The sequence below is a fragment of the Haliotis rufescens genome, unplaced genomic scaffold, assembly GCF_023055435.1.
Source record: "Haliotis rufescens isolate VD_foot unplaced genomic scaffold, xgHalRufe1.0.p SCAF_4, whole genome shotgun sequence".
Lineage (NCBI taxonomy): Eukaryota > Metazoa > Mollusca > Gastropoda > Lepetellida > Haliotidae > Haliotis > Haliotis rufescens.
In genome coordinates this window covers 51,867,836-51,887,558 of record NW_025964112.1, presented here as the reverse complement: position 1 = coordinate 51,887,558, position 19,723 = coordinate 51,867,836, and the positions used below count along the sequence as shown (strand labels likewise).

At 38.7% G+C, this 19,723-nt stretch overlaps 1 protein-coding gene across 7 annotated transcripts in view; it reads left to right on the top strand.

The window, feature by feature from the left end:
* Positions 1-17,046, top strand: part of LOC124152445 — a 73,802-nt gene extending 56,756 nt beyond the window's left edge. For 4 of the 7 annotated variants that reach the window (XM_048382239.1, XM_048382241.1, XM_048382242.1 and 1 more), the window contains 10 exons: positions 5,669-5,752; positions 6,199-6,243; positions 6,989-7,062; positions 10,196-10,282; positions 10,435-10,599; positions 11,816-11,917; positions 12,090-12,194; positions 13,524-13,661; positions 14,908-15,000; positions 16,751-17,045. In XM_048382239.1, coding sequence (XP_048238196.1) covers positions 5,669-5,752; positions 6,199-6,243; positions 6,989-7,062; positions 10,196-10,282; positions 10,435-10,599; positions 11,816-11,917; positions 12,090-12,194; positions 13,524-13,661; positions 14,908-15,000; positions 16,751-16,846 — 989 coding nt within the window. In that variant the 3' untranslated portion in view covers positions 16,847-17,045. Of the gene's footprint in view, positions 1-5,668; positions 5,753-6,198; positions 6,244-6,988; positions 7,063-10,195; positions 10,283-10,434; positions 10,600-11,815; positions 11,918-12,089; positions 12,195-13,523; positions 13,662-14,907; positions 15,001-16,750 lie in introns of all 7 variants that reach the window. The other 3 variants (XM_048382243.1, XM_048382245.1, XM_048382244.1) reach the window with 3 other exon arrangements.
* The last annotated feature ends 2,677 nt before the right edge of the window (positions 17,047-19,723 follow it).

Here is a 19,723-nt window from a genome sequence, read left to right as displayed (position 1 = left end):
TAAAAGATCTCATTTGAATGAAATCCTCATACCTTAGCCATGAAATTTGTATGCATATTTTACCTTTTGGTATCAAAGTATGACCGTCCAGACCAGGAAAATGATTTCCGGATAAGTAAAGTATAATATTTGTTGTAATTAATTATCGTACAGAATATCCATATATCTGATATCCGGATAAGTGATGCCTCACTGCATATCTTTCAATATAAAGTGATGTAATGCACTTTATGGTCCTTTCTGTTTTTCGGTCAATTTGGAAACAAAAACAATTAAATCCCTTAAGTTTACGGGATCATTTTTCCTTCTTTATTTGTCACCTTCTTGCAGTCCAGGGTCCACTTGCACAAAGCAATCTTAGTGCTAAGACTACTGTAAGTCTATGTAAAAACATGGGAGCTTCAATCGTATTTGTGCTAAGATCATTTTGTGCAAGTTGGCCCTGGACTGCAAGAAGGTAAAAAATAAAGAAGGAAAATTGATGCCTTAAACTTTAGGGATCTTAATTTAAAAATACCAGTTAATTATTAATGTGCTTGTTTTTTGTCACAGAAGAACTTGAAATATAAAAAATACAAACTAATCGGTTTAAATTAGCATACTTTCAAATTTAAGCATTTTGACACTTAAAAACAAATTGGCCAAGGCCCCATTCCGCAATGCTATCATAGATCTAGGGTGATCATAACTCCCATACTTTAGCATAGACTTACAATCATCTTAGCAGTAAGACGCTTGTGGAAAGAAATATGATCATTTGAGACGTGTTGGATGTTATGATTCAACAATACTGAAGATGAACTAACACTATCTGTCCTGTGTTCTATATAACAAGGTTATGCAGCCACTTGGCTTCTTTCTGTTGCACATTTAGCTTAGAATCGTCATTTGTGGTTGTTGTCGTATAGCTAGTTCTATCTTTTGTTTTTATGTTTGTATATTGTTGGTTGGTTTGTTTGTTGTTTAACGCCTCACTGAGCAATATTCCAGCTATATGACAGCGGTCTGTAATTAATTGAGTCTGGACTATACAATCCAGTGATTGACATCATGATCATTGATCCACGCAATTGGGATACGATGACATGCATCTACCATGTCAGCGAGCCTGACCACCCGACCTCGTTAGTCGCCTCTTACGACAAGCATAGTCGCCTTTTACGGCAAGACCTATTCTACCCCGGTTCATCTCGGGTCATTTTGTTTATGAAGGTACACCAACAAATGATGATATGTATGTTCATCCGGAATGTACAGAGCAGTTATATTTTGAAGACTTGCTGAAGCACTTCACATTTGGTTATTATGCTGGTTGAGCATTAACTAAAGGGGGACTTTTCAACACTTTTCTCTCTGCTAACTCACATTTTGTGATTTATATCATACTACTGGGTACAGATTAAACTAATAACACAAATACAAAGTCTCACACATGACACTAATTACAATGTCTAAATCTAGACTAGAAATGGGTGACAGTCCATTGAGCCTAGTACCTCTATAATGCAAGAAAATGGCACTTCATAGAACACAGCTGTATCAGGTCCTGTCCTATTACTTTTAGGACCACAATGTATTTGATATTGAGTTTGTTGCCTAAACAACAGCTCTGAGACCTGTCTTTCTTGGTGTCAAATGTGAACACTAAATATTCAAGGTTACATGATACTGAGTGTCAGCTAAATATACTTGATGTACCTCAATGTCAAGTTTAAGTCAATCAGGACTTATTGGAACCTTCAGATCCAGAGATCTCTGGAACCTAAATATATGGGTGGATCTCCACGCATGCTCTCAATATCACAAAGCAAGTCAGGACTTGGTGGAACCTTCAGTCCCAGGGTTCTCAAGAACCTACATTCCTGGGTAACACACGCACACACAAACCTCATCAGCCATATCTATATGCAAGATCATATTCAGGACAGGACCTTGAACTATATCAAACAGCCAGATCTTTATGCACGATCATAGGCAGGACCAGACCTCATCAGCCAGATCTATTTGCACGATCATAGGCAGGACCAGACCTCATCAGCCAGATCTATTTGCAAGATCATAGGCAGGACCAGACCTCATCAGCCAGATCTATATGCAACATCATAGGCAGGACCAGACCTCATCAGCCAAATCTATATGCAACATCACAGGCACGACCAGACATCATCAGCCAGATCTATATGCAATATCATATTCAGGACCAGACCTAGAACTGTATCAATCAGCCATATCTATATGCAAGATCATAGGCAGGACCGGACCTCATCAGCCAGATCTATATGCAACATCATAGGCAGGACCAGACATCATCAGCCAGATCTATATGGAACATCATAGGCAGGACCAGACCTTGAACTGTATCGATAAGTCAGATCAATATGCAACATCACAAGCAGGACCAGACCTTGAACCATATCCAACAGCCAGACCTTGAACTATATCCAACAGCCAGATCAATATGCAACATCATAGGCAGGACCAGACCTCATCAGCCAGATCTATATGCAACATCATAGGCAGGACCAGACCTCATCAGCCAGATCTGTATGCAACATCACAGCAGGACCAGACCTCATCAGCCAGATCTATATGCAACAAGCATAGGCAGGACCAGACCTTGAACTGTATCGATAAGTCAGATCAATATGCAACATCACAAGCAGGACCAGACCTAGAACTGTATCCATCAACCAGATCTATATGCAACATCACAAGCAGGACCAGAACTCATCATCCAGATCTATATGCAACATCACAAGCAGGACCAGACCTTGAACCATATCCAACAGCCAGACCTTGAACTATATCCAACAGCCAGATCAATATGCAACATCATAGGCAGGACCAGAACTCATCAGCCAGATCTATATGGAACATCATAGGCAGGACCAGACCTTGAACTGTATCGATAAGTCAGATCAATATGCAACATCACAAGCAGGACCAGAACTCATCATCCAGATCTATATGCAACATCACAAGCAGGACCAGACCTTGAACCATATCCAACAGCCAGACCTTGAACTATATCCAACAGCCAGATCAATATGCAACATCATAGGCAGGACCAGAACTCATCAGCCAGATCTATATGCAACAAGCATAGGCAGGACCAGACCTCATCATCCAGATCTGTATGCAACATCACAGCAGGACCAGACCTTCAACTGTATCCATAAGCCTGATCTATATGCAACATCATATTCAGGACCTGACCTTGAACTGTATCCATCAGCCAGATCTATATGCAACATCACAGCAGGACCAGACCTTGAACTAGGCCACCCAGTGTGATCAGGGGTAGGAATACAGGAATTCTATGGCATCTTGGTCAGACTTATTTACCCAGATTCTAACCAGTAAACAGTCTTCCCTTTGAGAAGCCGTTCAGGACAAGCAAACACATCAAGGAGGAACCACACAACACATTACTATCATGGCCTGTTAGAAAGCATTATGAATGAACATGGTTCTTGATCCAGGTTCTGTGCAGCAACACTCCTTGGGAACAATGTGTGAAATAGTCTCAAAATATTGCTGTCCAGGTGGGCTAGCTAGTGTTAAAAGTTACAACCCATTTTCAAATTTCAAGTGTTTATATTTCCAGAATATTGATTTTGTGAAGGTATCAATAAAGAAAACCCAAATTGCAAATCATTAGTCAAATAGTATGAAGGGTGCTAACTCTGATCTCGCGACCACACAACCTCAAAATGTTATGGATATTAATTTGATTTTATGATTTTTGATGGTCGTATTGATCTACAGAAATGAGAGAATCTTTTTTCCATCTGAAATTTTGCAAGCATGCAGGCGACTATTTTGCACATTGCATGAGAATTGGTATTCCAGTTAAATGTTATTCTTATCCAGGAATCTAAGGCAACGCACTTCTCTGTGCAGAGTTGAGTCCTTTGGGCACGCCAGAATTCTATGATCATGGGTACCTTATCATGGCTCACCTCAATCATGTTTCGAGGTTTCTGGTATCAAACAATAAAACTAACAAATCGAACTTTCAAAATAACCATTCAACACATTCACATTTCAAATGCCGGCTGCAGTCTTGCATAAATGAGTTGACTGTTTTTTATTGACTACTTGTAATATTATTATTAACTAGTTCCACAATATTTACAATAGTAGGATGTAATAGATGTCATACTTTACAATATTGGTAGAATATATATATAGTACTAGGACCCTTACCAGATTATGTAAGGCCTATGTAGACTGTAATATACTTACTGGGAGGAATGGAGGGTTTCATTTTGGAGCAGGATTGGTTTTGAGATGTGCTCAAACTCTCTTATGCATCAATCGAGCTGATGAACTCAGTAACAATACACTTAAAAGAAATGATCATTTTGGTTATAACAAAGATTAGAATTTAACCTTTTGCAGAAAATCTGCGGATTTTCATGTTTGTAGGTGTATATTTGTATGTCACTCACCTGTTAGGTATGTAGTTGTATGTCACTCACCTGTCAGGTCTGTTGTATGTTTGTATGTCACTCAACTGTCAGGTATGTCAGATGTTTGTATGACACTCACCTGTCAGGTCTGTTGTATGTTTGTATGTCACTCACCTGTCAGGTATGTAGTTGTATGTTTGTATGTCACTCACCTGTCAGGTATGTCGGATGTTTGTATGACACTCACCTGTCAGGTCTGTAGTATGTTTGTATGTCACTCACCTGTCAGGTATGTAGTTGTATGTTTGTATGTCACTCACCTGTCAGGTATGTCAGATGTTTGTATGACACTTACCTGTCAGGTGTGTCATGTGTTTGGGTGTCACTAACCTGTCAGGTATGTAGTTCCTGTATGTTTGTATGACCACACCTGTCAGGTATGTTGTATGTTTGTATGACACTCACCTGCCAGGTATGTCGGATGTTTGTATGTCACTCACCTGTCAAGTATGTAGTTCCTGTAAGTTTGTGTCACTCACCTGTCAGGTATGTTGTTGTTTGTATGACACTCACCTGTCAGGTATGTAGTTCCTGTAAGTTTGTATGACCACACCTGTCAGGTATGTAGTATGTTTGTATGACACTCACCTGTCAGGTATGTTGTTGTTTGTATGTCACTCACCTGTCAAGTATGTAGTTCCTGTAAGTTTGTGTCACTCACCTGTCAGGTATGTTGTTGTTTGTATGACACTCACCTGTCAGGTATGTTGTTGTTTGTATGTCACTCACCTGTCAAGTATGTAGTTCCTGTAAGTTTGTGTCACTCACCGGTCAGGTATGTTGTTGTTTGTATGACACTCACCTGTCAGGTATGTAGTTCCTGTAAGTTTGTATGACCACACCTGTCAGGTATGTAGTATGTTTGTATGACACTCACCTGCCAGGTATGTGGGCTGTTTGTATGACACTCACCTGTCAGGTATGTAGTTCCTGTAAGTTTGTGTCACTCACCTGTCAGGTATGTTGTATGTTTGTATGTCACTCACCTGTCAGGTATGTCATTGCTGTATGTTTGTATGACACTCACCTGTCAGGTATGTAGTTCCTGTATGTTTGTATGGCACTTACCAGTCAGGTATGGAGTTGTATGTTTGTATGGCACTCACCTGTCAGGTATGTTGTATGTTTGTATGTTACTCACCTGTCAGGTATGTATTTGTATAGTTGTATGTCTTGAACTGCTTCTACACCAGGGCTCAGAGGAAAGTCAAGGTTCAGAAGAAAATATGATGGAGAGTTTCCGCCCAATTCGAAGAAAACGCCTGATGCTGCCATCCGTATGTATAACATTGTAGTTATAGGTTTTGTATGTGTCACTTTCATGTAATGAAATGATATTAGATATAGTTGTTTGTACGTCAGCCCAGTCTGTATAATACAATTATACAATCGGTTTACACACAGAAAACAGGAATCATTATCAGCAATTAAATTAAAAAATATGCATGTTTATAATAAATGTTGAAAATATAAATAAGCCAATTTTGTATAAATTTTCAAATATCAACTCTTATCTTAGCAGTGCTTAACTCTTCACACGGCGTGGTTGAATGGAAATCGTGGATGCGTATATGGATATCGGATTTCAGTTCCCATTGTTGAGGTTCATTTGAAATATGTATACCATCATATGTGTTTAATGTGGGTTCTTCTTGAGACATTTCTATTGTTAAAGTTGAAACGTATGTGACATCGTTCCACATAAGACTGATGTACATTTCAGCCATCCGCCACTTAGAGGTAAATAACTACCCCTTTCCTGGATCAAGTAAGTATTTGTTTTTGTGCATTGTTAAAAGATGTACAGCTAGGCAACAGTAGGAGGGAAATTCAGCCATCGTCAATAATTCACAGCCTTGTATCCACGATGTATCACACATGGTGTATACAAGCTTGTGAAGAGTTGACAATGAAATTATGAAGATTTTATTAATTGATTATTTCTTCCTCGGTATAGTCACATTTGATTTCATATGTTTTAATACAAAGGCTGATTAGAACTTATTTAGCTACAAAATTGACCTTCAAAGATAAAAAAGAGTGCCAAGCAAGTTGTTTTAAATGTGAAAGCTCCAAACCCTTGAGGGATTCAAGATTAGAATTGTCCTTAGTAGTGCTTGTTGTAGTGACACTCCAGTGTTGCTCATAATATCAATCACTGGCCGTCTGGTCCAGATTTAGTTATTTACAGGCCACTCTCATATTGCTGGAATATTGCTGACTGTGGTGTAACAAGAAAATATTTCTGAGACAATATGTGCAAAATGAATACTTCAGAACCAATAAATTTAGTCTGTTCCAATTCCGTAGGACGAATAATCAATTTGTTGTGGCCTCTGTGTCATTTTTACCCAGTGAACTGTCACTCACATGGATTAAATGTTTTGTGGCAAATGAAAAGTGCTAAATTAAAACACACAATAACATTTCTAAACTTATGTTGATAGATTTGGTTTGAAAGAATGATGATTTATCCTGGTAATAGGCTAATGTTTTGTTTATTTGTGTTTCAGAGGGGATCAGGCGCCTCCGTCATATTGCGTATTGTGCTTGGTTTATAGCCTCTCTCAAAGCTTCTGTCAAGAAGGTAACCTACTAACACAGGAAGAAACATGTACATTATAAAACAATCTCATTACGATCAGGTATTTCACTGTGATATAATATCTCTGTACATCTGATGACTCCTCCCTAGAAGGTCAAGTCAGGTGAACTCTCAGCAAACGTTGGACTCCTCAATCTGAATTATTATTTTTTTCAAATTTTGATCAGCAAAGGAAAACCACCACAGAAGACAAATATACCCATGATACACCATGTTTAATGTAGAAACGATAAGATGTATAAAATATCCACATTATACAGTAGTGTGGCTTTATGTTTTGCATTTGGAACTGCCAAATTTCATTCATTTTCGAGATACAAAAATCAGATATGCTTATCTGAACGATTCAGCCACTCAATCCAATAATTTAGAATCCCTAAAGCTGATTGGCTGATTAATGAGTTCACCTAATGCCACCTCCTATAGCTGTGTCCTCAGATCTTCAAACAGAGAGGTATCATACTGTAATGATTTTAATGAGATTGAATATAAAATAATTATCATCACCTCAATTCAACAAACCATGAAATCAGTAACTTTGCATTTCGACTGTTTAAACCACTGAACGTAAATAATCCTGTTGACATGTTCCATATGGAAGTAAGAATTATATTTATGCTTTTCATATCTTAAATGCTATATGACATAGCTTTTATGTTGTCGTAAAAGTGTTAAACGGCACGCTTCCAGGAAGCATGTGTTCCAAAATGTAAATCATCAAATATTTGACTGCTTACGTGAGACACTTATAATTTTTGCATTGTTCCTTAAATGTATGATGTTATTTATTTTGCAATGAAGTAAGCTTTGTATGAAACGAGGTTGTAAGTACGTGGTTTCTTCCTTATAGTCGTCAGCACCTTCTAATCTGATGGTCACATGTTTTCAGAATAACATTGCTTTTTTTCTGTTGCATGAGTTTAAAATTTAACTCTAGTTATTTCCTTAGAATTAGTATAAATTAACACAGACAATATTTTGTCATCATAGTAATATTATTTTTAACCCTTTTGCATCAAAGAAACTCCTCTTTCACCATTCCAACCTCACTTCTTAATATTGTTGTTTTCTAGGTTATTAATATTCCACTGTTTGATTTTAACCACTTTTCACACACTGAACATCTTTTGTTCTCTCTTACATTTGTTCACTCATATTTATTTTCTGATAGTGCAAAATAAATCAATTATTGAACAAATTAAAACTTCATCTTTGCTGACATTTTTCAGATTTCTGATTCCTTATTTCTTTCTGTTCTAAACATTTTCATTGGTGTCAGTCCCCTGTTATTTTCTTTCAATAGCAACACTGACACACTCACAGATGCATGGGAGCACCATCTTGCCTTCCTCTCCACCATTGAAACAGTCTATAGTTAATAATGCATTGATGATAATAAATAGAGAAACTACTTCAGACATTCAGACATCTTCCTGAGGCAAGGGAGTTAACTGACTCTAAAAGTCCAGTTTCCACCCTTGCCGAACTAGGCTAGAATTTCTGGGCTCAATTGTAGCGGTACCAGTGGCTACTTTGAGTTATGTCCCTTCTATGTCCCCCTTATAGACCAGTTAGATTCCACCTCTCGTATCACTTGCATTTGCTTCAACTAAGATGGCGGCGCCAGTCAAGACGATCTGATCCTTGATCAGGATCTATATTGTGATAAAGTGAAGTGCATCAAATCATGTGAGCACCTTGATTAAAAATATGAAAAGATAAGGAAAATATTTGTTAATGCCCAATTGACGTTACTTATCCTTTGCAAATCCTGCAGTCAACCAAAATCTGCACGTTGAAATCCATGTTGTTTATGAACCGGATGTCAATTTAATTACGTGATTTTGATTGGACTATGCACAAACTCGATAGTCCAGCCAAAATATAACTCCATAATTCCAGCATAGTTTGTTAAGGGTGGAAACTGGACTTTTACAGTCAGTTAACTCCATTGCCTTGGGAAGATGCTATTCAGAAAGCATTGATAATTTTAATATCAGACACTAATATAGGATGCTTACTTTTCAACAGTATCACAATAGTGTATTTAGTAAATACAATAGTAAAATGCACACAATTGTTGCCCCTTGTTCCTAGATATGTGTATTGTACTGGGTCCCACTCTACAATGTGACCTTAGTGCTGTGACTATTGTACTATAGAGTTAAAGACACCATGGAGATCCCTGGTTAGAATAGGTCCCCAGCAACCTATGCTGGTTGTAAGTGGTGACAATGGATCGGGTGTTCAGACTCGATAACTTGGTCGATAGTGTGTGACCATACCCCAATGACATGGATTGTTGCTCACAATATCAATCACTGGATTATTTCGTCCAGATTTGATTATTTACAGACCACCATCATATTGCTGAGTGCGGCATTAAACAACAAAACAACCTAGGACCACCATAACTTTGTTTTGTGTCTGGTTTGATCATTAAATGAAATTATTCTGTTCTTTCATGAATGAAACAAGTGTTATGTCACACATATATGGAAGCCTTTTATGGCCATTTGTTTTTTAGTTTTTTCTTGAAATTTCAAGATACTAAATTGAAATTTCAAGATAATAAGTTGAAATTTTAAGATTATGACTTAAAATTTCAACTTTATATCTTCAAATTTCAAGATAATTTGAAGTAGGTATATTGAAATTTCAAGAAAAAAGCAAATGGCCCTAAAGGGCTTCTGTACAAATATCTCATTCACCTTAAAGTGTAGCATTCAGTATAATTTAAAGACCTTGATTAAATATAATGAGGGCTCGTTCATACAGGGATTCTGAAAGTAGACCTATTCATTTCAAGGTCATAGATTGGAATTTGGTACCATTTAATTGTGTACATGTATCAGTTCAGAATCAACCTCTGCCATCCTTCTTATCATCATTCTCATTACAGAACAAATAATTTACAAATGTGAATAAATTTGATGGTTTCTTTACCTGTGACTTGCAACAAAATCCTATAACTGGTAGTATACGTTCTATAAAAGGTGCAAGATATCTAATGAAATCTTACCCTCGATTATCCAGTGTATGATATCTGTAATTATTGCATCATTTGAAGATGTTGAATAACTGCTGTTATTCCTGAGATATGGTCTGTTTTCAGAACCAAGGCAGTAGACCTAGTAGTGTGTTCTTGTTCGGGATTATATTGAAAGAAATAGTGGCAGCCCTGCATCGGCTGTATCTCAATGTAAGTATACTGACGTTTATCTGTTCCTTAATCCACCACCTCCCCTCATGGGACAGTAATTTGCTGAGTGCTGTGTTAAACAACCAACAAATCCTACAGTTGCATTTGTTTGATTCTGAAACATTTTGATACATTTTACTGATGTCTTTCAGCCAACTGGCAATATTTATCCTGTGATGGGGGATATCATAGGGCCGAATGCGAAAGACCTGTCATCACTTGTGGGTGGGCGGAATATCACACGAGACCAGGCCCAGCTGCTCCAAGTACTTGCCTATGTTGTGGAAAACCTCATCTACCACATCACAGAGATCATGGTAGGTAGAGATCACAGAGGCATAGCTGTCAACCCCTGGATGTCTAAATGATTGAGAGGCCAGGGTGCAGGGGCTGCAAGCTGGTCCCCGTGGAGGGGGGAGAGGGGGGATTTTAAGACCAATTTAATGGCTATAGAGAGCATGTATTCTGATAAATATATTTAAAAGCATATCAAAATATATTTATCTACATTTTATATGAATGCGTGAGAATTTCCCAACCTTGCGTGTGAGCGTGACGTAGGTGATAAATGCGGGAGACTCACGCGAGATGCGTGAGAGTTAACAGGTATGCAGAGGTCATCTTAGTGAAGTAGGTAGAGGTCACAGAGGTCATCTTAGTGGGGGTAGGTAGAGATCATGGAGGTAGATTGACATCACAGAGGTCATAGTCATCTTAGTGGAGGTAGGTAGATGTCACATAGCCTGTGGTAGGCAGACATCACAGAGGTCATGGTCGGTGGACATCACAGAGGTCATAGTCAGTGGAGGTCACAGAGGTCATCTTAGTGGAGGTAGGTAGAGGTCACATAGCCTGTGGTAGGCAGACATCACAGAGGTCATGGTCGGTGGACATCACAGAGGTCATAGTCAGTGGAGGTCACAGAGGTCATCTTAGTGGAGGTAGGTAGAGGTCACATAGCCTGTGGTAGGCAGACATCACAGAGGTCATGGTCGGTGGACATCACAGAGGTCATAGTCAGTGGAGGTCACAGAGGTCATCTTAATGGAGGTAGGTAGAGGTCACATAGCCTGTGGTAGGCAGACATCACTGAGGTCATGGTCGGTGGACATCACAGAGGTCATAGTCAGTGGAGGTCACAGAGGTCATCTTAATGGAGGTAGGTAGAGGTCACATAGCCTGTGGTAGGCAGACATCACAGAGGTCATAGTCGGTGGAGGTCACAGAGGTCATCTTAGTGGGGGTAGGTAGAGGTCACATAGCCTGTGGTAGGCAGATATCACAGAGGTCATAGTCAGTGGAGGTCACAGAGGTCATCTTAGTGGGGGTAGGTAGAGGTCACATAGCCTGTGGTAGACAGATGTCACAGTCGGTGGAGGTCACAGAGGTCATCTTAGTGGAGGTAGGTAGAGGTCACATAGCCTGTGGTAGGTCATGGTCGTTGGAGGTAGGTTTTACTGTGTTGCAGAGAAACTGGAGCTATCACATGACAGGGGTTTATATGCTTGTTCTGATGACAAGTAAATGTTTCAGCCAAGGTCAGGAGTATTGGGAACCCATCGAAAAGCAGCTGTATTTGAACTCATCAAGAATGGCCAACGCTTTCCTGATGGATACTTCTGGCAAGTGGAATTGGTGAGTTTAGGTGTCACTTTACGCAAAGAAATCTACTTGATACAGACATTTCTATCACAGTGCTGTTAAAATTTTAGGACTTGCATCAAAGGTTCTGTGAAACATTCATGTTTTTTATGTGCATAATATATTGTTTTGTCTGTTGCTATGATGTTATTCCTCTTGTCTTCAGGACCGCATCCAGTTCAATGGCGCGGGCAAGACAACAAATATTGGACAACAGGAGGCATTTCTGTTGTTGGTTGGGATCTTCGTCTCCAGGAGTCTAATCACAACTGTAAGTATACGGAGCAACTTAAGGATTATGTCAGTAGAAGAGGAAAACTTTCCAGTCACAAAGTTGATTTCGAAAATTCCAAGTGAAAGTCTTATCTTATTAAGCTGCAACCTGTCGTGATCCCGAGTCAGAATAGGGCACCAGCAACCTATTCTTGTTAAATGAAGCAACTTAATGGATCAGATGGTCAGACTCGGTGACTTGGTTGATTGCGAGCCATCGCACCCAGACAGCGTGGACAATAGCTCACAATATCTGACCAAAATTAATTATTTACACACTGCTGTCATATAGCTGGAAGATTGCTGAGTGCTGTGTTATACAAGTCAAACCATATTCACTCATTTGTCCTCATCCATACTGAATTGTCCTACACAATTACCCTTTTCCTCAGTGTCAGTTGTTTGTTGGTTTGTTGGTTTGATGTTTGACGTCGCACTCGGCAATATTCTAGCTATATGATGGCGGTCTGTAAATAATCAAGTCTGGACCAGACAATCCAGTGATTAATATCATGGGCATCGATCCATGTAATTGGGATTGATGACATGCATCAACCAAGTCAGCGAGCCTGACCACCTGATCCCATTAGTCGCCTTTTCGCCGTTAGTCGTCAGTCAGTCAGCCTGTTAACCGTTTCAGTCATATGACGGAGGTCAGTATTAATGTGGCAGGAATGACCGAATTAATGCAGGTTGTAGGCGTTTGCTTTTGTGAAAACTATTACAGTAAACTACGGTTATAACAAACTCAAAGGGACCTCTAATTTTAGTTTGTTATAACCGTAGTTCGTTATAAGCATCTAAACAGGATATATACAGCAAATGGACGGGATCAAAACACATTTCGCTATATCCATCAGTTCGTTATAAGCGTGTTCATTATAAACATAGTTTACTGTATTTCTAAACACACTTGGGGTTCGGGTAGCCTAGTGGTTAAAGCGTTTGCTCGTCGAGCCGAAGACCTGAGTTCAATTCCCAACATGGGTACAATGTGTCAAGCCCCTTTCTGGTATCCCCACTGTGATGTTGCTGGAATATTGCTAAAAGCAGCGTAAAACCATACTCACTCACTCTAAACACACTTGGATCATAATCTGGGCAAATCAGATTAAATTCACCAAGCAGATGATGTTGGCAGCCAAGGGACACAACTCTACACACCATGACTTCTTTGATCTTCCTCCACCATCTGTCCTCCTCCTCATGTTAGAGCAAGTGGAATCACTAGAACCATCTTTCCATGCAGCTGCTGAATCAAGCTGTCAGTGTAGCTGTTTGCTTAGAACAAGTGTTGTAGAATCACTAGAACCATCTCTCCTTACAGCTGCTGCTGAAGCCTCTTGACTATGGACTTTCCACGGAACCCCTGAGTGACACCCATCAGCGGAACCTCAAGATCCTGTCCACAGTGTTACTGTACGTAGTACGCAAGTCCTCAGGACCCAAAGGACAACCAACAATGGTGAGCAATGCATGCTTTATTGAGACTTGAATGAGTCCAGTTTGACGTCACTTTGATCAGTATTTCAGTCATATTAATGCATGTCAGCTTGTTGTAGGAAAGCCTAAAGTGATACAGGGTTTAGACGTTGAGCACTTTGGTGAATCCAAAAGCATGGATATGGTGATGAAAAACCTAGAAATATAATCAGGGCAAATCTTGGATTTGGACCGCATTGCTTTCTGTACTGTATGTGCTCAAGCCATCTTTTTACACTGTTATCCTTCACTGGAACATATGACAGGCACTGAAAGCATGTACTTACAGCAATTTTGTGAGCTAATATGAAGTGGGCACCCTTAGGGAAAACTAAGCAAGACTGCAAGGTTTCATTCTACTCTGCACATCACTATTATGATGCCATATCTTTCACTGTGATGCAACAGATATGATGTCACATTCATATATAGAAGTGCGAAATAACATTCATACACTCTGTTGTCCCCAAAGCTATAAATGGATTCTCTTCCTGCACAAAATGTAATGCCACACATCCTTTGAATGTTGTCAAACACAACTTCACATTTTGTAATCTATAATTGTACATATAATTATTATAAAATGTCTACCAACAATGAGTGAAAAAGAAGTTCTATTCTGTATACATGTATTAGGGTCTGCAGTGATGCGAATGTCAAATCGGCTGTTTCAATCAGAGGGGTTTTATTGGGATTTGATGACCCCTGGTTGCCCAATAAGAATCGATTAATTTCCAAATTCATACTAAAATCACACATGATTTAGGATTTGTGAGTCAATAACTTTTTGTTTCACATCAGAAATATAAAAATATACTTTTAAAATTCCATTAAGACCAAATAAAATCATACATTACTCCCAAACGATGGTTTTGGATTGGCCTTGTTTGTTGATATTGACGAAAAGGGGTACATTTCAGCTGTCAGTATGTTATTGTTATACTTCAAGCAATTTACAAATCACTCTTTCCACTGGAGAAAATAAATATGGCGGTACAAAAATAAATAGAACTTCCGGTAAACATTTGAGGGTAAAACTTCTACCCATAACCCCTGCCTCTAAACTATTAAAAATCATAATCCCTGTTTAGAAGCAGATAAAAAAATATATGTAGCTTTAGGGTAAGGTTGCCCTAACCCAGGCAAAATGTGAACAGGAAATCTTTCCCATTTGAGTAAGGACTGCCTACTGTGAGGACCACTTTGTGACACGAGATTTCTCCTTTCAGCCAATCCCAGGGGAGGTGGTCAAGTATGTGTTCAAGGATGATGAGATGAGAGGTATCCATCTTTCTCTTAGGAAAACATATGAATACTGTGAGGTAAGTCACAATCAACAGAGATAGAGTCAGTGAGTAAGTTTAGGTTACTTTGCTATTAACAATTATACAGCAATATCATGATGGGGGACACCAGAAATAGGCTTGACTAATAATACTGATGTTGTAAATCACAATCAACATAATGGGTAATGTTCCCATAAGTCTTCTCTGTGAGTGAATGTTGTTTGACAGTACAGTCAGCCATATTCCAGCTGTATCACAGCTTGGTTCATCTTCAAGCAGGGTATGAAACTCGAAAAAATTTCAGCCAGACCACAGGACTGGCTAGCTGAAATACTTGCCAGCCCTGACCAAAACCTGCCTGCCCACTATAATCATATGTTTCTCAGGATAAGCTAACAGAGTTTCTTTTTGGTTACATTTTATTATTCATCTTTACATGTGAATTAATGCTTATCATCGGGAAATATTTTGAATATTTTCACATATGAAATATAACCCGACCGTCGGGCAGGGGGATTTGAAAATCTGGTAGCCCGAGTTGAAATCAACCCGTCTCGGACGGTCAGGCAGGCAGGTATTTCGAACACTGCTTCAAGGTATCCAGTTTTGAGCTGAATTCTTCATCAAGGTCTGGTTTGTGGCACGAGGAAGTCAGCAGTGGGGACTTCCATTCCTACCATATCTATACTCTCATAATTCACGATTCTACCATGACATTGATGAATGCTTGATTCTGATTGGTTAAAGGGGTAGTGTACACGCAAAAATCACTTTCTTTCTTTTTCTAAACAAAACGCAATTTTAGAATTAATTAGTATCTGTGTTTGAAAATATACACTCATTTTTTTCACAGTGAAAGTAGGAAGCTCACAATAGTGTGAAAATGATATGCCGTTATAAGGCCTTCGTTTTTCAAGCTAAACAGGCCTGAGTTATCCCCCTTAGATTATGACGTAATTGGTGCCAATTCAACTGGGTCCCTGCCTATTCTCAACGCAAAAGATATCAAGTACCAGTTTGCGGTAAAACAACATGGCCTACGACACACTCCGGCGCAGTGGTGACTCTGCATAACACTATGCTGGCTGGCATCTGAGACGCTAGAATCACACACCTGTACCTACACCACGTGAAGCGGCTCTAACAAAGCATGATGACGTCATAATGTTTATCAATTGGCACCAATGACGTCATATTGCAAGGGGCATAAGCCATGGTGTTTTTGTTGTGGAAATAGAACACTTGGTAAATGTGAAAAATATAAATCGTTTTAATGCGAAAAATATGTTGATTAATTGTGATATTTTTTTATTTTTGTCTATGACACTTCTAGGTTAACTCTTTTAATGTGGAAAAAGTACAAGAAAAATAGGTTCATTTCCGTGTGAACTTGCCCTTTAAGAGGTCCCTTTTTGCAACGGAAAGCGCTCGGTTCAAAATTAAAATAAAGAAGTATTTATTTACAGTGGGACTACATCAAATTTCAAAACACAGTAGGTTTATCTCCTAATTAGACATTTCATTTAAGATATTTGCTATTTATTTAAACCACTCAGCAATATTCCAGCTATATAATGCAGCCTCTTAACAATAAGTCTGCACCAAAAAAACAGTGATTGTTACTATGAGCTACCTTTTGTTTTGTCAGGGTGTGAAGATACACCATCAACTGAGTATGACTACCTAATCCATTTAGTCGCCTCTTTTGATGACGATATAGGTTCCTTGGGACCTATTCTAACATGGATTCCCAACAAGGATATTCATTATTAATTCTTTCTTGTAGAACCTGTTGCGCGAGTGGGGCGCTGAGTACATCAAGAGACTAAGAGAGGCTGCTGCTAGCGATCCCCGAGGAGAGAAGCTATCAACCAAAAAATAAACTAATCATTGGATGATGAACTGCTGGGAGAGCTTCAGAAGATCCAGAAGGCAGCAATCTGATTATGTTCATATTTCGAGTTTGGATGAACATATTTATTTAAAACTGACATTGTCATCAACCCAACAATCTCTTTAAAATCATATCTAAGTTCTCGCTGCCGTTTAAACGAAGACCTGAGGACATCCCATTACGGGTCACGTCAGAACGACTTTTCGCGAACTTTGACAGACCACTGAAATGACAAACAAGAAGTCGACATCAGCCAATTAGAAAGCAGCTTTCTCGAACTTTTTCGGCACTCGTTTCAAGTTGGCGACTTCCATTTCAGACTACACTTGAAAAATATGTTGACACAGTTCTCGATTAAAATTTTGAAAACTGAACAAATACACATTCCGGAATGTCTAATATATGGCTGAGATTGTATGGCAGTGCTTCCCACGTACTGTGCAACGCCTCCCCCGTTCAAATGTTTATCCCATGGAAGCGCGAGATAGACGATGATTTTGACGGAATCTGTTGTAACTGTCGTTCGGAATACCCCCTGTTAACGTTTTCTAGGTTGCATGATTAGAAAACACATTCCGAATGTCACTTTCATGATCTGGTAAGTGACGCTTTGATTGGTCGGAGTGAGTGAGTGAGTGAGTATGGTTTTACGCTGCTTTTAGCAATATTCCAGCAATATCACGGCGGGGGACACCAGAAATGGGCTTCACACATTGTACCCATGTCGGGAATCGAACCCGGGTCTTCGGCGTGACATGACCTTTGTTGGTCGGATGAAAGGTCCTTCTGACGTGACCCGTAATGGGATATCCTCAGATCTTTGTTTAGCGATAGCGAGAACTAAGATCTGATTTAAATGAGATTGATCGGCCTCATGAACTGCTTTTCAGGATACACAGATTTCCTGTAGTCATGCCCCTTCAGTGACAGTGGATGCAGAATACTTTCCCACAATAGTTACCAAGCATCATCCAGACTACAAGTGATAATATACTGAACAAAAGAAGTTTGAATTTGGGGGGGATATTTTTATGAAATTGTGTGGTCAGTCTTCAATACAAAAAAGTATCCCCAATAGATTCCTTACTCTTTTTTTATCAGTATACTTAGTGGAGACAATCTAACCAGGGACATGTCTTTTAATAATCCAGATGATATTATACCGGACCTGACTCTGAAAAAAGTTTTATTATTTTCTGGGAATTATATAAAAGTGTTCATATATTACAATCATATACCTGTGAGACCTGAATGGGTTATGTTTCATCATGTATGTGTTGTGTTGGGTGCAACCTGGAAAGTAGAACACTTTGTTTGACATTGTTATCTATTGAGTAGATCTGTTGTCTTATTGGTCACAGATTCATTGTTTGTGGCCAGGTCATAATAGATCTCCAAAGACAGGAAGATAGGGTCTGATAATCTGCCTCACATCTACATTCTACAAATGTATATATCGGTGGGATATTATAAATGTTACAGGTGAATAACATGGCCAGTCAGATTATTAATTGAATTAAAATTTTATTTTGCAAAATGTCTTTGACATAAACATCATTTCTTTTTATATTTTTAGGAGATTCTTCTTTAAGTTATTGTCTTTTTTAACAAAGTTCACCATATATGTATTCTCAAACACAAAATCAAAGGTTTATGCACATGGTCATAAACATTTGACAATATTTATCCCATTGTCAGGTACAGTCTACATTAAGTCTGCTGTCATAACTCTTTCTTAGTCTTGTAGATGCAAGAAGGTGAAAAAAGCATTATTCATATACTTTTCTGGAACATTCTGAGAACATGGGACATTAATGTTTCCCATTCTACATGATTAACCGGATGTGATAACCTGTATTTCTATGCAAATTCTGGGTGTTGTCCTCACAAACTATAAGCAAATTCTGTGATACATTGTGATATAATGTAAATATTAGCCTATGTGATAACACTAGTGACCTCATCAACCTCTCAGTTCAGATGTACAATGAATATGAACAAACATATGGCCTTGTTACAAAACTCTTAGCCAAAAATGGATAAATTGAAGTTGCATTACTGTAGTCTCCCCTATAAACATAAACTTTGGGGGTGGTTACAGATTTCTTTACTAAAACTTCAGGTCAGTAGGCTGACAAAAATCAAAATAGACAAATTCCGATTTATTTATCTTTTTAACTCGAACTGATAAGTAGGTAGGAAAACAAGAAAGGGCAGGATTTCTGAGATAAATTTTTCGTAAAGAATTTTAAATAATTTATTCATATTGTTAGCGACAGTAAATGAGGTGATTATATCATATGCTAATTTGTGTAAAATACTGTAAAACAAAACATCTTGATGTAAATATATATGTACTTTGGTGTAAATAAATGTCTGTACTTTAATAAGTATGATTTATCTTATGTTTGTTTGTCATAAATGCTGCACTCAGCAATATTCCATCTGTATGACGGCGGCCCAAAAATAACAGAGCCTGGACCAGACAATCCAGTGATTGATATGATGATCCAGCATCCCTACCATCAGGGTTCGATGACGCAATCAATCAATCAATCAACCAACCAAGACATCAAGCCTGATCACCTGATCCATGCTGCTGAGGATGTATTCTAACCTGCAATGTCCAAAGGGATTCAATCCTACTGGTTGTTGCTTAGCATTTTTACATGAAGTGAAACATATAACTCAGTTAAGAAACAACTTTCACTTTGTGTGAGTTCATTGGAGTATGAACCTTAATGGAGTGAAGGCCAAACTGTATGCTCCGACATTCATACAAAGTTTGGCCCTCACTCTATGAACATTCATACTCCAATGAACCCACACAAAGTGAATGTAAATTGTTATAATCTTTTTACATCA